Raw genomic sequence first — 13,396 nt, 5'->3', positions numbered from 1 at the left:
GCACTGTGTGCATACATTACATTATTTATCCTGTACTGATCCTTAGTCACATCCTGTATTATACTCCAGAGCTGCACTCACTATACTGCTGGTGCAGTCACTGTATACATACATTACAGTGGCGTAACTACTGGGGAAGCAGGGGAAGCGGCTGCTTCGGGGCCCGGGCTGCCAAGGGGCCCGGCGCCCAGCGTGTGTGTGAAAGTTTATTTTCAACTTGATTAATGATTCGATTCTCATTCTTCACAGCAGGCGCAGCGGCGGCGGCGGCCGGGCCCCTCCCCCCCGCTAATCTGATCGGATCATGATCTTTCATCTTTCTATTCTTACTGTCTCCAGTCTCCTGAAGTCTGCGCCTCCTGTCACTTACTGCTGCCGCCTGCCGCTCCCTGCTCTGCTCTTAACCATCAGTATGTGGGCGGGTTTAATACAGTCTGCGCGCTGCGCAGACTTCAGGAGACTGGAGACAGTAAGAATAGAAAGATGATTAAAAGATCATGATCCGATCCGATCACATTAGGGGGGGGGGCCGCCGCCACCGCTGCGCCTGCTGTGAAGAATGAGAATCGAATCATTAATCAAGTTGAAAATAAACTTTCACACACACGCTGGGCGCCGGGCTCCTTGTCTGCGCAGCGAAGTCTGCGGCCCCGAAGCAGCCAGGAGGACAGGAGGAGCTGCGCAGGCGGCAGCAGTAGAGAAGAAGAGGCAGAGCACTGAGAGCAGCACCACGTCGACGTCAGGTCCAGCACCAGCAGTCCAGCTCCCAGCCAGCCCAGAGCCAGAGTGTGGTAGCTAGTAAGTTGAACTTGTAACTACTTTGTCTTTGTGACTGAGGTTGGGTACTAATGGAATATGGCTACTCTGTGGGGGCTGGGGCAATAAAGGGGCAATGGGCATGATTCATTGATTGGCATAACTAGTGTGTGGACACTAATGGGGAATAATAATAACAACATTTTACTGTGTGGCGTGGGGGCAATAAGGGATGCTGGGCCTGGGAGCATAACTACTGTAAAGGGGAAATAATGGAGCATAACTACTGTTTGGGGGTACTAAGGGGCATACCTACTGAGTGAGTGGGACATCCGACGTTGCGTGGAGAGTGTAGGAGTCTTACAAGCCGCTGGCATTCATAAATTTGCTCTGGCAGGGGCTGGGGCCCATACATTTCTAGCCATTGTCTACGCCTCCCTGGCCCCTGGCCCTTATCTGTGCCCCCTGCCTTTGTCTGCGTACTGGCCCCTGTGTGCACCTCCCTGGCCCTTTCAGTGCAGCCCCTGGCCCTTGTCTGTGCCCCCCTCCCTCCGGCCCTTGTCTGTGCCGCCCTGACCTGTGCCCCCCTGCTTGCTGTTCTGCCATCTACTACTGCTTATTTTATTGCTCTTATATATGCAGAGGGTGTGCGCTTATATGTGCCATAATAACCACTAGTACATGGCAGAACTGCGGGCAGAAAGGGGAGGCTGCCATGTACTGCAAGCTAAAGACATTATCACCCCCCTTGCCAATGTTTTATATAAAGATAAATAAACAAAACAAAAAAGTCTTCCCTATTAAAATATAAAAAAAATACTAAAAACATGGTTTTGGTGACCATAAACCCCCCCACACTCCTCCCCAACACTCACACGCGCACACCAAACAGAAAAAAATGAATAAGGGCCCATGCACACGACCATATGCTCTTATGGTCGAAGCGCGCTGGGGGGGGGCCCTTACAAAAATTTGCTGTTGGGCCCAGTCACTTCTAGTTACGCCCCTGATACATTACATTACTTATCCTGTACTGATCCTGAGTTACATCCTGTATTATACTCCAGAGCTGCACTCACTATTCTGCTGGTGCAGTCACTGTGTTCAGACATTACATTACTTATCCTGTACTGATCCTGAGTTACATCCTGTATTATACTCCAGAGCTGCACTCACTATTCTGCTGGTGCAGTCACTGTGTACATACATTACTTATCCTGTACTGATCCTGAGTTACATCCTGTATTATACTCCAGAGCTGCACTCACTATTCTGCTGGTGCAGTCACTGTGTACAGACATTACATTACTTATCCTGCACTGGTTCTGAGTTACAATCCTGTATTATACTCCAGGGAAGAGATGAACGAATCAGTCGAGATTTAAATTGGGTCCAGTTTGCAGAATTTTTTAGAGAGTTCGGTTCAGAACCAAATAGATTCGGGCCGAGCCAAAGTTGCTCAAATTGCCCTGAAAGTTGGAATATAACCCTCTATAGCCTCCTCTGAATTTTTAGAAAACCTTGTTATCTCTTTTAGTTTATTTTTTATGATTTTTTTCCCTTCCAACATTCCCTCTCCCCAAGCTCTGGCACGCAATGACAGCAATAAATGATGTGTGAGTGACCCTGACATACATACCTATGGGTAAGCATTTGTTGGATGGTGTTAACATACAGATATTTTAAAAACACACCGCACCATCATGTCTCATGCTTTATCATATTCCAAAGCTTCCAAAAATTGTCCCTTATCGGGGGCAAATTATATTTAAACACACGCGGTGCTATGAGTAGTGTTGAGCAAAGTGAAGAATTCAGTCCAAACTTTAGGAAAACTTTGATTCGCAGCTAATCAGATTTTTATCGCACTTCATGGTAACGAATCAGGTTTTACTAAAGTGACGGAAAGTAAGAGGCCCAGGAATGCGAGATCACCCATAATGCCGTGCAGCCAGCCAATCCACAGATAGCCATCCCCTGTGATGTCACAGCCCTATAAAAGCCTCAACCCGTTAAGTCTCCGCCATATCACTGTGAGCTGAGCATAGGGAGAGACGTGGCAAGGGAGAGTGCAGAGAGACTGCAGGGAGAGTGCAGAGAGACTGCAGGGAGAGTGCAGAGAGGCTGCAGGGAGAGTGCAGAGAGGCTGCAGGGAGAGTGCAGAGAGGCTGCAGGGAGAGTGCAGAGAGGCTGCAGGGAGAGTGCAGAGAGGCTGCAGGGAGAGTGCAGAGAGGCTGCAGGGAGAGTGCAGTCAGACTGCAGGGAGAGTGCAGTCAGACTGCAGGGAGAGTGCAGTCAGACTGCAGGGAGAGTGCAGTCAGACTGCAGGGAGAGTGCAGTCAGACTGCAGGGAGAGTGCAGTCAGACTGCAGGGAGAGTGCAGTCAGACTGCAGGGAGAGTGCAGAGAGAGTGCAGGGAGACTGCAGACAGACTGCAGGGAGAGTGCAGTCAGACTGCAGGGAGAGTGCAGAGAGACTGCAGGGAGAGTGCAGGGAGAGTGTATGGCTGTGTGCATCATGTTCTAGTGCACCGTTATTCAGAGTTAATCTGTTATTTTAGTGATACAGTTAGTGTGCATCAGAATTAAAGGCAGGTGTAATAAATCGCCGTGTGCATCATGTTGTAGTGCACCGACATTTACAGTTAATCCATTATTTTAATGATATAGTTAGTGTGCCTCAGTATTAAAGGGGTATTGCCATCTCAGACAATGGGGGCATATCGCTAGGATATGCCCCCATTGTATGATAGGTGCAGGTTCCACCTCTGGGACCTGCACCTATCTCGTAAACTTGGCCAGCAAAGTGAAGGAGCGCGCACCGCACATGTGCGGCCAACCTCCATTCATTTCTATGGGGCCGCCAAGAATAGCCAAGCCAGCTCGGCTATTTTTATTGGCCCCATAGAAATGAATGGGAGCGCACCGCGCTTGCGCGGCCAATGCTTCCATTCACTTTAATGGTCTCATACAAATGAATGGAGGACTGCCACACATGCGCGGTGTGCCCTCCTTCACTTTGCCGGCTCAATTTATGAGATAGGTGCAGTGCGAGTCCAAGAGGTGGGGGTGACAGAAAAGGATTGCTATATGAAGTGGTTGCAAAAAGAGAACCTTGATACATGGTTTTCAAATTGTTTAATAAATAAAAGTCTGGAAAGTGTGGAGTGCATTTGTATACAGCCCCCCTGAGTCAGTACGCTTGCTGCAAATACAGCTGCAAGTCTTTTGTGGTACTTCTCCTCAAGAAGCTGGTGGTCAGAAATGGTCAGAAGCTGAGCACACTATGGTGCTTTTTCTCGGTCATGGATCTATCCTTTTTTTCAGCCTCTGGGCCAATCAGGACAAGCCCTTCCCCCCACTTCCTCTGATTGTCATGTGATCTAATTAGTATAGAATCGATTTGTTCATCCTTAAAGAGAACCTGTCTTCACCTTTATGCTGCCCATACTAACGGCAGAATAAAGTAGAGACAGGTTAGATGATTTCAGCGCTCTGTCATTTATAAGTTAAAAATAAGTGGTTACCGAGAACCAACATCACAATCATTGCAGACTGGGCCTGGAAAAGAGTCACGACCTCCTGAGAAGAGTCCCGGTTATTCATAATCTCCTGCTCTCCTGCCCACCTGCTGATGACTGACAGTCTTCTACCTAGTTTTCTCTCTTTCTCTCTAGGAGAGAACTGCCAATCATCAGCAGATGGGTGAGAGCAGGAGATTATGGATAACCAGGATTCTTCTCAGGTAGATCTGACTCTTCTCCAGGCCTGGGATGCAATGGTTATGATGCTGGTTCTCGGCGACCCCTTACTTTTAGCTTATGAGTGACACACCGCTGAGATCTGCATTTTTGTCACTAATGTATGCTGCCCTCAGTGAGGTCACCATAAAGTTGATGACAGGTTCCCTTTAATTTGTTTTGAACTCATGAAACTGCAGTCTCCATTGTTTGGACTACAGTATTTATCCCGAGAAGCTAAATCTTTTTCCATGTTACCAGGGATGTAACTATAATTCACCACCTAGTGTAAGCAAATCAAAAGACCTTCGTAAGTAGCAAGAATTATTGGCAAGTATAGTAGTACAATATATCAGAAAACCCACAATATGGCAAAAATCCACTATATTGTTTTTTCCACCAAAAGGTACAATGCTCTTGCACCTGATTGGACCGCCTAACCTCTGGACCCCATAGCAAGTGTTATGGCTGCTATGGCTATGGTTACGCCCATGCATGTTGGGGGGGGGGGGGGGGGTCACATCAGGCTTTCAGTTTTGAAATGTGTTTAAAACAGAAAATAATGGTATTGTTAAAAGGGAAAGCAAAAGGAACACTTTAAAGGCATTCCGGTTTGATCCGTCCTCATAGAGTGCAATAGAGAAAAAAATAGACAAATAGTCCTTTTTTCCTGTCCAAAAGTCAGTTTTCTTTCCATTTTAGCAATTCCTTTATTTTCTGTTTTAATCACATTTGAACGGATTGCTAAAACAGAAATTAAAACGCTGATGTGAAACCCCATCCCCCCCTTACTAATGCCTCCAGGAATACCTACCCTGTTACATATTTACAAACCTTCTCCTATGTCACCTACGGAAATATTTTAAAAAAATAGGACCCTGGACCATGTAAAAGGTCAGCCTTAATAAATGGTCCCCATAGCGTACACTCTTCATGAGGACAAGAAGAAACAACTTACCTTTACTGTCCGATAGACTCACAGCCAAAACCTCCCATGTGGTGGTAGAATCTTTTAAGAAAATGGGTATAGTCTTAGTGGAGATCCTGTTAAAAAAAAAGTTAGAGAAATTCATAGTGTAAAGCCCAACATATCTGACAATACTGGACAGGGTGATCAATAATAGTGATGGGGCGGTTCACGAACGCGGCCGGGGCGGTTCACGAACGCGATCAAATGTATGCGAGCCGTAAGTATGCGGTGGGCCCCATTCACTTTAGGAGAACCTGGAAAACCTTCAGCTCATATGAGGATCAATGACAAAAATTCCAACCAAAAATATGTGTCTTAATCAGGGAAAATTTTTATGACATTTTCTTAAAGGGAAATTCTCTGAAATGTGCCCTGCTGGAGTACGGGCCTTAAAAATTAGGCATTCACCTGACATAAAAGAAATTCTGATTATGTGGCGTGAGGTACATTATGCGGTCACTGAATAACAATTTTACTGTAGCCCACTTTTTTTTTTCACTTTTTTGGGGGGCAACTGGTAAATCACACCAGTAGAAATGATTTGTCCCAATAGTGTTTGTCACTCTGTGTAGATGCGGTAACGCAGCAAAACCGCAAACAAATGCTGCACTACCTAAATGCACTATATAGACAGTATATTATTGGTATATAACACCCCTACTTCAATCAGTTTTTTGGGGGGCAACAGGTATATCACACCGGTAGAAATGATTTGTTCCAATAGCGTTTGTCACTCTGTGTGGCTGCAGTATCTCAGCAGAACCGCACACAACTGCTGCACAATACAAATGCACTATAATATACTTTCTATGTTAGTAAGTATATTATAAGTGTATTACACCCCTATGTACTGCACACCTATCGATAGCACACCTATACCAGTCCTTAACAGGACTTTTGTGGCCCTATTAGCTAGCGTATGGTGTCCCTAACAGTCTGTCCCTGATCCACACAGCAACCTCTCCCTACACTGGCAAAAGACTGAATGTAAAATGGCGGCCAGATCGGGTTTATTTATAAGGTAGGGGGTATGTCCATGTGCTGAAATGTCTCAATTGGCTGTCCTGTACCACCTGATGGATGTGTCATGGGTCACAGTTCTTTACAATGTAAAAGAATATGGCACCAGCGGACATCGCCATATGTTCGCCCTTTCGGTGAACCGCGAACGAGCAAATTTCACCGCGAAACGACCGCCGGGCAAACCGCATGGCCATCTCTCATCAATAATATTGATAACAATCATGAAATATCCTAATGGGTGATTTTGCATTAAACAATATCATTTCCTGATGTCACATTTCCTTTAAATGAGACTTAGGTGCAGCACCAGGCACTGTTCACGGACAAAATTGGCCTAATTTCTGGATGATAAAAAAAGTAGAAGTTCTTTCCGCTACACTAGTCTCATACAATCCATTTAATAAGTTGACCGTAGACTTAAACTCACCCTTTGGGATCTGGTGCTTCATTCATTTCTTCTATCCTCCAAAGCCAACTTTCTGGGAATTCTGTTCTGGTTATTATTTCATCATCATCAATAAATATTTCATCTTCATAATCAGCTAAAAAAAAAAAAAAACAATCCTTAAAAATTAAACCTGGTAACAGAGTATGTATAGTTTAGAGAAATTATAAAGCTTAATTCGACCCGACCCAACCAATTTAAGATGTATCAGAATCGGAATTTTGGGAAATTTTGGAAAGAGTGAGAGAGAAAAATAAATACATTTAAAAAAAAAGCAAAAAAAATGAGAGAGGGAAAAAAATGAGTCCTGGGAGAGAGTCTCATACACAAATTTGCAGGTGAATTGGAGCAATTTTTTCGATTTGGGTAGAATCGATTTGGACCTGAATCGGATTGGTAGACAGAAATGGCCGAATTTTGAACAATTCACTTCTATAATAGAGTTCAAATTTGACATGAAGCCGGAGGATCTTCAGTGTTACCAGATACCTGTCCCAGCTGAAATGGACCTTGTAGCTCTGGAAATCCAAGACCCTCCTCCTGCATTTTCACCAAAGTTGCTCCACTTTCCCTGACAATTGGTATATAACTGCTTCTAGTCTTTTAGGACTTATTAGCAAAACATATTATTTTTTTGTTATTTTTTATGAATTGTTGCATTTTCTCTCCTCCCTAAGCTCTTGAATGCAATGACAGAAATAGCAAATAATGAGTGACACTGACATATGTAGCTTTGTGGAAACGCATGTTTGACGGCGTTAACAAACAGCCTGATAAAAAACACACTGCAATGTCACGCGTCATGCTTTTCTTTTATGTTCCAAAGCTTCCAAAAAATGTCCTTTATTGAGGGGCAGATGGTGTTTAACCCTTTTAGCCCCTGAGGTCTTTTTCACTACCTACCTTTCTGGGACCATAACCATTTTCCCATCACATTATACACTGCTCGTTTCCATGGTTATGACCACCCTGCAGTTCATTAGTGTTGATAGTGCTTGCCACTATAGAAAAAAAGCACTAGCCAATGTGAGCTCCCGCAGTCCCAGCCACCAGAGAGGCCGGTGCTTTTTTGTATTTTTTATTGTTTATATATTTTTATTTTCATTTTGGGGAAAAGGGGGGTGATTAGAATTTTATTTTTTTTTACACTTTTTTATAGTTCCTATAGGGAATTATCAAAATCAATCATCAGATTGGTTCTCTCATACACTCCAATGCATATTCCTATGAAGCCCTGCCAGAGAAATGCCCAATTACGAATGATAGCTAAATTGAATCTGATTTATATGGAGGGAAGATGGGGCAATTGCTCAGTGTTAGCAGCAGAATGTATGACATTGCTGTGCTGGTAATAAGCCTATAAAACACTTGCCAGTGGCTGTATGAAACACAAGACTGAGTGACTAGTTCTTGCCTCTCTGTGCTTTCCCTGATAAAACCTCAATCAACCTAATTATGACATTATACTTCCTCAGTCCTCTATATTGCTAGCTTGTGTCTGTAATTGCTTTTTGGCAGACACAGCCACAACACAGGCCTTCAGATAACTATCTGCACACAGAATAGTATGTATGGTGTTCTGGGCAAAATTACATGCCAGAATCCTGCCCCCTGATTGGCTGACAGGCTATCTGTCAGCCTCTGAGCCAATCAAGGAAAGCCACTTCCCTCAGTGTAATATGGTCCTTTATCCTCCCTCCTGTTTTCCCCGCCAATTTTTACAGTAAGATGGCACCGGTGACTTTTTTTGTGATTCATCCAAAGCAAACTGCAAAAACTTGTGATTCATTTTGCAGTAGAATTTTTATGAAAATCCTAACCCCAATTCTTTAGGATCGATTTGCTCATCTCTTACTTTGGGCCATTGGGTTTTTGAGCATACTGTCCACACAACATTTCTTCTCAGTCCCTATATATCGTGATGCTGGAAATATGCAGCAGATCATTGTAGGCTTTGTAACTGCGCTACAAAATATAGAAGCATTCATGGGAACATGGGATATGGACAATTGACTATTTGATGTCCCAGTTTTACCTCTTTTGTTCCGTTCTTGAATCACCAGGCCTGAGGAACGTCTCCTACGCTTCAGATTTGGTTGACATAACGGTTCTATGGAGGAAGTCAACATCAAATAATTCTCATTATAACTAATGTAAAGTTTTCCAGCTCCCCCCATTTATGACCAAGAAGTCCATCTAATGTGCCTTAATATTTTTTTATTACAGAAAGTATGTTAGTCAGTACTTTGTCAAGATTCTACATGTAATGATGTAAGGTCTTGAAGTGACCGCTTCCAGATATGTTGGGAATGTTGTTACTTGCTTATATACAGTATTTATACCAAAGTCTGACTTTTATTGTGAATTCCTGCTGAACTCTGCCTGAAACTTTTTTCTTGTTTGACACAGGTTTAACTTGAGATGTATGCAACTATTGTATTTTTTTGTGGTGTGATTGTTCACATCCTTTATTGTTCTGGTGGCTTTTCAGAAATAAGTTCTAGATGGTCTCATGCCCACTCTAAGATGGTGACCAGTAATTAGGGCCCCTGTGTAATATAATTGATTGTGAATTACACAGTGGTTGGGCCCAGTAGAGTGTGAGAATGCCCAAGCATTAAGACATTGCTTTGCTCACATCTCTAAAAGGGACTGACCTTCCTGCCAACAGAAGGCATGTGCCAGTGCCCCTGTGTAAATCATACTAGAGGGAAGTACCACAGTAGAACAGAGGCTGCAAGCAGGTGGAAAGTGGGCTACCTGCATGGTTGTGACAGTGGCTGAAGAGTTAGGTATCAAGTTGTCCAGAATATAGCCCTGTATCTGGGAAAATGGATATGTCGGAGAGCCACTATTGCCACCTATGAGTTGTCACCAAAAAGAACATTTACCATAGTTAAAGACTTGTTCCTCTCATTGAGAAGACTGTGTGAAACCCCATTATACGCCTTACCATTATACTGCCATATCTCAGTAAAGAAGACAGTTTTCTACTGCATCTTGACTGTGTTAATGACTTTATTTGTGACTCATCCTTGCCAGCCTTCTGCTTGACTTACATATTGTAAAGACAGTCAAACCTCTTTGAGACAACCACCCAAACTTGAATTGCAAAACTAAGTTTTCATGGGGTGATCCTCTCAAAGACGATGGTCAGTATACATAGTTTATAATCCATTAAAAGGTAAAGTGAAATTAGAGCAGCTCTCACCTGCCTGGAAACTCCAACCATAGAACACGGACCGCTCCCTCACCCGGACTGGGAGCAATACATGAATAAGTAAAGAGAAGTTGTCCAGCCTTTTCTTGTGAAGTTCCAAAAGAACTATATTTGATATCCAATATTAAAAACATCCAGGTACAGGTTGCATCTGTCTATGCGTTTCAGGCAGAAAACAATTTTAGCTCTTACTCATGACCCAATGAGTAAGGGCTAAAATAGTTTTCTGCCCGAAACGCATAGAGTAATGCAACCTGTACCTGGATGTTTTTAATATTGGATATCGAATAAAGTGCTTTTGGAACTTCACAAGAAAAAACAGTTTATAATGGTGCTGAAAAGCTATCACAGGATATCTTGTCTAGATTAAGGGGTGGTCTTCTCAAAGACATGCTCTTTTGAAAATGTTTCATTTTCTAAAGTTCCTGAGTTATTGCTTCATGTTTTACCTCTTGTAACTGGCACTAATTATGTTGCTAATACTCTAAATGTACAAAACAAATTAAACAGAACGTTCGGTTGAGTAATATTTTAATCTTTTTATGATTGCTGACCATAATTTATACAAACTGAAAAGAATGGCGTGGTATTAGCAGGAGGTGCTCAAACCCACATGCAGTCGTGCATATATATAGGGGATCAAATCCTGCACTTGTGCCCCGTTGCTAATGGCGATCCCCAGCAAAAATGCATACGGTGGAGGATGCCCGCAGCGAACCACAAGTACCACAATAGACATCCTACACAAGGTAGCAATTATGTGGATGTGATAATCAATATAACAAAATAATAGCAAAGACAGGTGCACTCTGCGGTCTTACTAAACCCTCAAACTGAATTCAGTCTACTGCTTTTGTGAAAAAGACCTGGTCAGATTTTGATGTTCCATTTTGGACTTATTTAGGCAGTATTTGGCCATAACCTGAAGTTTTTTTATTGTTTGAACAGTACCGGACACAAATACAATAATTTGCCTGCCTGCTGTAAATTTTAATAGTTAGGCTCTATGCATAAGCGGGATCGACTTCTCCACCTTCCTGTGCCACTACAATTCTGAGTTATGTATCCTCTCCACATCACAATTTAGGCTACTTCCACTCTTGCGTTGTTAATTCCGGTATGGAGATCAATACTGGAATTAAACGGATCTGTTTTGATTTTGCACATCAGGATGCATCCGTTCCTGCGGTTGTATGAAATCAAAATGGAAATAAACGGATCCGTCACTAATTACATTGAAAGTTAATCGGTGAGGTATCCGGTTATTTCCGTTTTTATGACCGGACTTCAAACTGCAGATTGCAGTGTTTTTTTGTTTCTGGTCACAAAACGGAATGCTGCCAGAAACGGAAGACATCCTGATGCATCCTGAAAGGATCTCTTTTCATTCAGAACGCACGAGAACTAAATGGAAACATTTTTTGCCGGGATTGGGATCCTCAGCCGGATCTCAATACCGGAAAATACCAACACAAGTGTGAAAGTAACCTTATCAGTGGCCTTTCAGGTGATGGAATGAATCTCTTGTGACGTGACACATGGGTTGTTGTGTCATTAACAACCCATAAATGATACTACATTTACATCATATGGTACTTTTTCGGAATTAAGGGGCAAAGCCAAAGGGGCATGCATCTCAACATAGCACCAGTATCCCCTTACTCCAGTGATCAGCTATGGCCCCAATTTACCAGGAACTTAATCCTTGATGACATTTGAAATCTGAAAGAAAATTTCTATGAAAAATAATGACCTGATCTCTCAGAAGTTGTCATCTGAAAGCTTGTCTGCAGGGCAAGGCCAGCATCATAAAACACTCCTGGTGCGTTGGCTCCGCTTCCTGGTGTGCAACCAATGTCATATTTTTCCACCAAGTCCCAGATCTTAACAGAAAGAACAGACTTTCAGTGACCACTGTGCTTTGCATATGTAATAACTTTGGTAATACATTTTGCTTGATTATTTTTTCACCTTTCGCTGGGAGATCTTCAGTTTATTGTTGATCTCAGAGACACCTTTATCCACAGCCACCAGTCCAACGGTAGCTTTATGGTCTGCTTGTAGTTTTAGCTTCATTGGGGCTCCAGGTTGCTGAACAGCATTGTCTTTGTCCTTATCTCCTGTTATCACAAGCTGCACAAAAACAGTCAAACATTACAATTATCTCTTCCATCTCCTAGGTCAGCATGCATGCTACAAACATAGGATCAAGGACCGTGCCAACTACAGTAGTTCTATCGGCCATGGTATGATCGTTCATAAAAAATGCTCATATTCTACTTTCACACTTGCGTTTTGGGCAGATCCGTCATGGATCTGCAAAAAAGGATCAGTTGCAACAATACAACAGTATGCATTTGTCATAAACGGATCCGTTTGTATTATCTGTAACATAACCAGGACGGATCCGTCATGAACTCCTTTGAAAGTCAATGGGAGACGGATCCGTTTTCTATTGTGCCAGATTGTGTCAGAGAAAACGGATTTGTCCCCATTGACTTACATTGTGTGTCAGGACGGATCCGTTTGGCTCAGTTTCGTCAAGCGGACAGCAAAACGCAGCAGGCAGCGTTTTGGTGTCCGCCTCCAGAGCGGAATGGTGACTGGTCGGAGGCAAACTGATGCATTCTGAGCGGATCCTTTTCCACTTCAGTATGCATTAGGGCAAAACTGATCCGTTTTGGACCGCTTGTGAGAGCCCTGAACAAACGGAAAGCCAAAATACTAGTAGCCTAAATATGCTGCCAAACACCGGACAAACTCACTATTTGTTGGGAGATTGCCTCTTTCATGTGGCACCAAAAATTCTTTATTGTTGGCTACAAATCTCACTGTGTAAACAGGGATCTGCTGCTGACAAACAGTGAAACTGCATAGGGATGAAAGATCGGAGTAGAGATTGTTTATTCCCATATCAGCGATCATTGCTCACTCGTTAGATTATTTTGCAAGCAGCAATGATCGCTGTAACTTTCCTCATTCCCGATCATTGCCCACACTATATAAAAGGGCCCAAAGCCCAAGACCGGGGGCCATTTTTCATCACTGCATCTGTCTTCATGGTTGAAATCTCTTTACCCCATGGGCGTAGCTATAGGGGGTGCAGAGGTAGCAGTCGCTACCGGGCCCAGGAGCCTGAGGAGGCCCAAAGACCCTTGTGTCACATAAGAAGACACACAACACACTGAGGGAAGGGGGGCCCAAGCTGAACTCTTGCACCAGGGCCCATGAGCTGTTAGCCCC

At 43.4% G+C, this 13,396-nt stretch overlaps 1 protein-coding gene across 1 annotated transcript in view; it reads right to left on the bottom strand.

Annotated features, from left to right (window-relative positions):
- LOC122925556 (venom factor-like) overlaps window positions 1–13,396 on the bottom strand; it is a 482,939-nt gene that overhangs the window by 256,748 nt on the left and 212,795 nt on the right. The window contains exons 24-28 of the mRNA XM_044276914.1: window positions 12,125–12,286; window positions 11,907–12,036; window positions 8,969–9,043; window positions 6,916–7,030; window positions 5,454–5,539 (exon numbers count right to left, since the gene is read on the bottom strand). Coding sequence (XP_044132849.1) covers window positions 5,454–5,539; window positions 6,916–7,030; window positions 8,969–9,043; window positions 11,907–12,036; window positions 12,125–12,286 — 568 coding nt within the window. The remainder of the gene's footprint in view (window positions 1–5,453; window positions 5,540–6,915; window positions 7,031–8,968; window positions 9,044–11,906; window positions 12,037–12,124; window positions 12,287–13,396) is intronic.

The sequence above is a fragment of the Bufo gargarizans genome, chromosome 2, assembly GCF_014858855.1.
Source record: "Bufo gargarizans isolate SCDJY-AF-19 chromosome 2, ASM1485885v1, whole genome shotgun sequence".
Lineage (NCBI taxonomy): Eukaryota > Metazoa > Chordata > Amphibia > Anura > Bufonidae > Bufo > Bufo gargarizans.
Note: the sequence above shows the minus strand (reverse complement) of the source record. Positions and strands in the feature narration are given on the sequence as shown.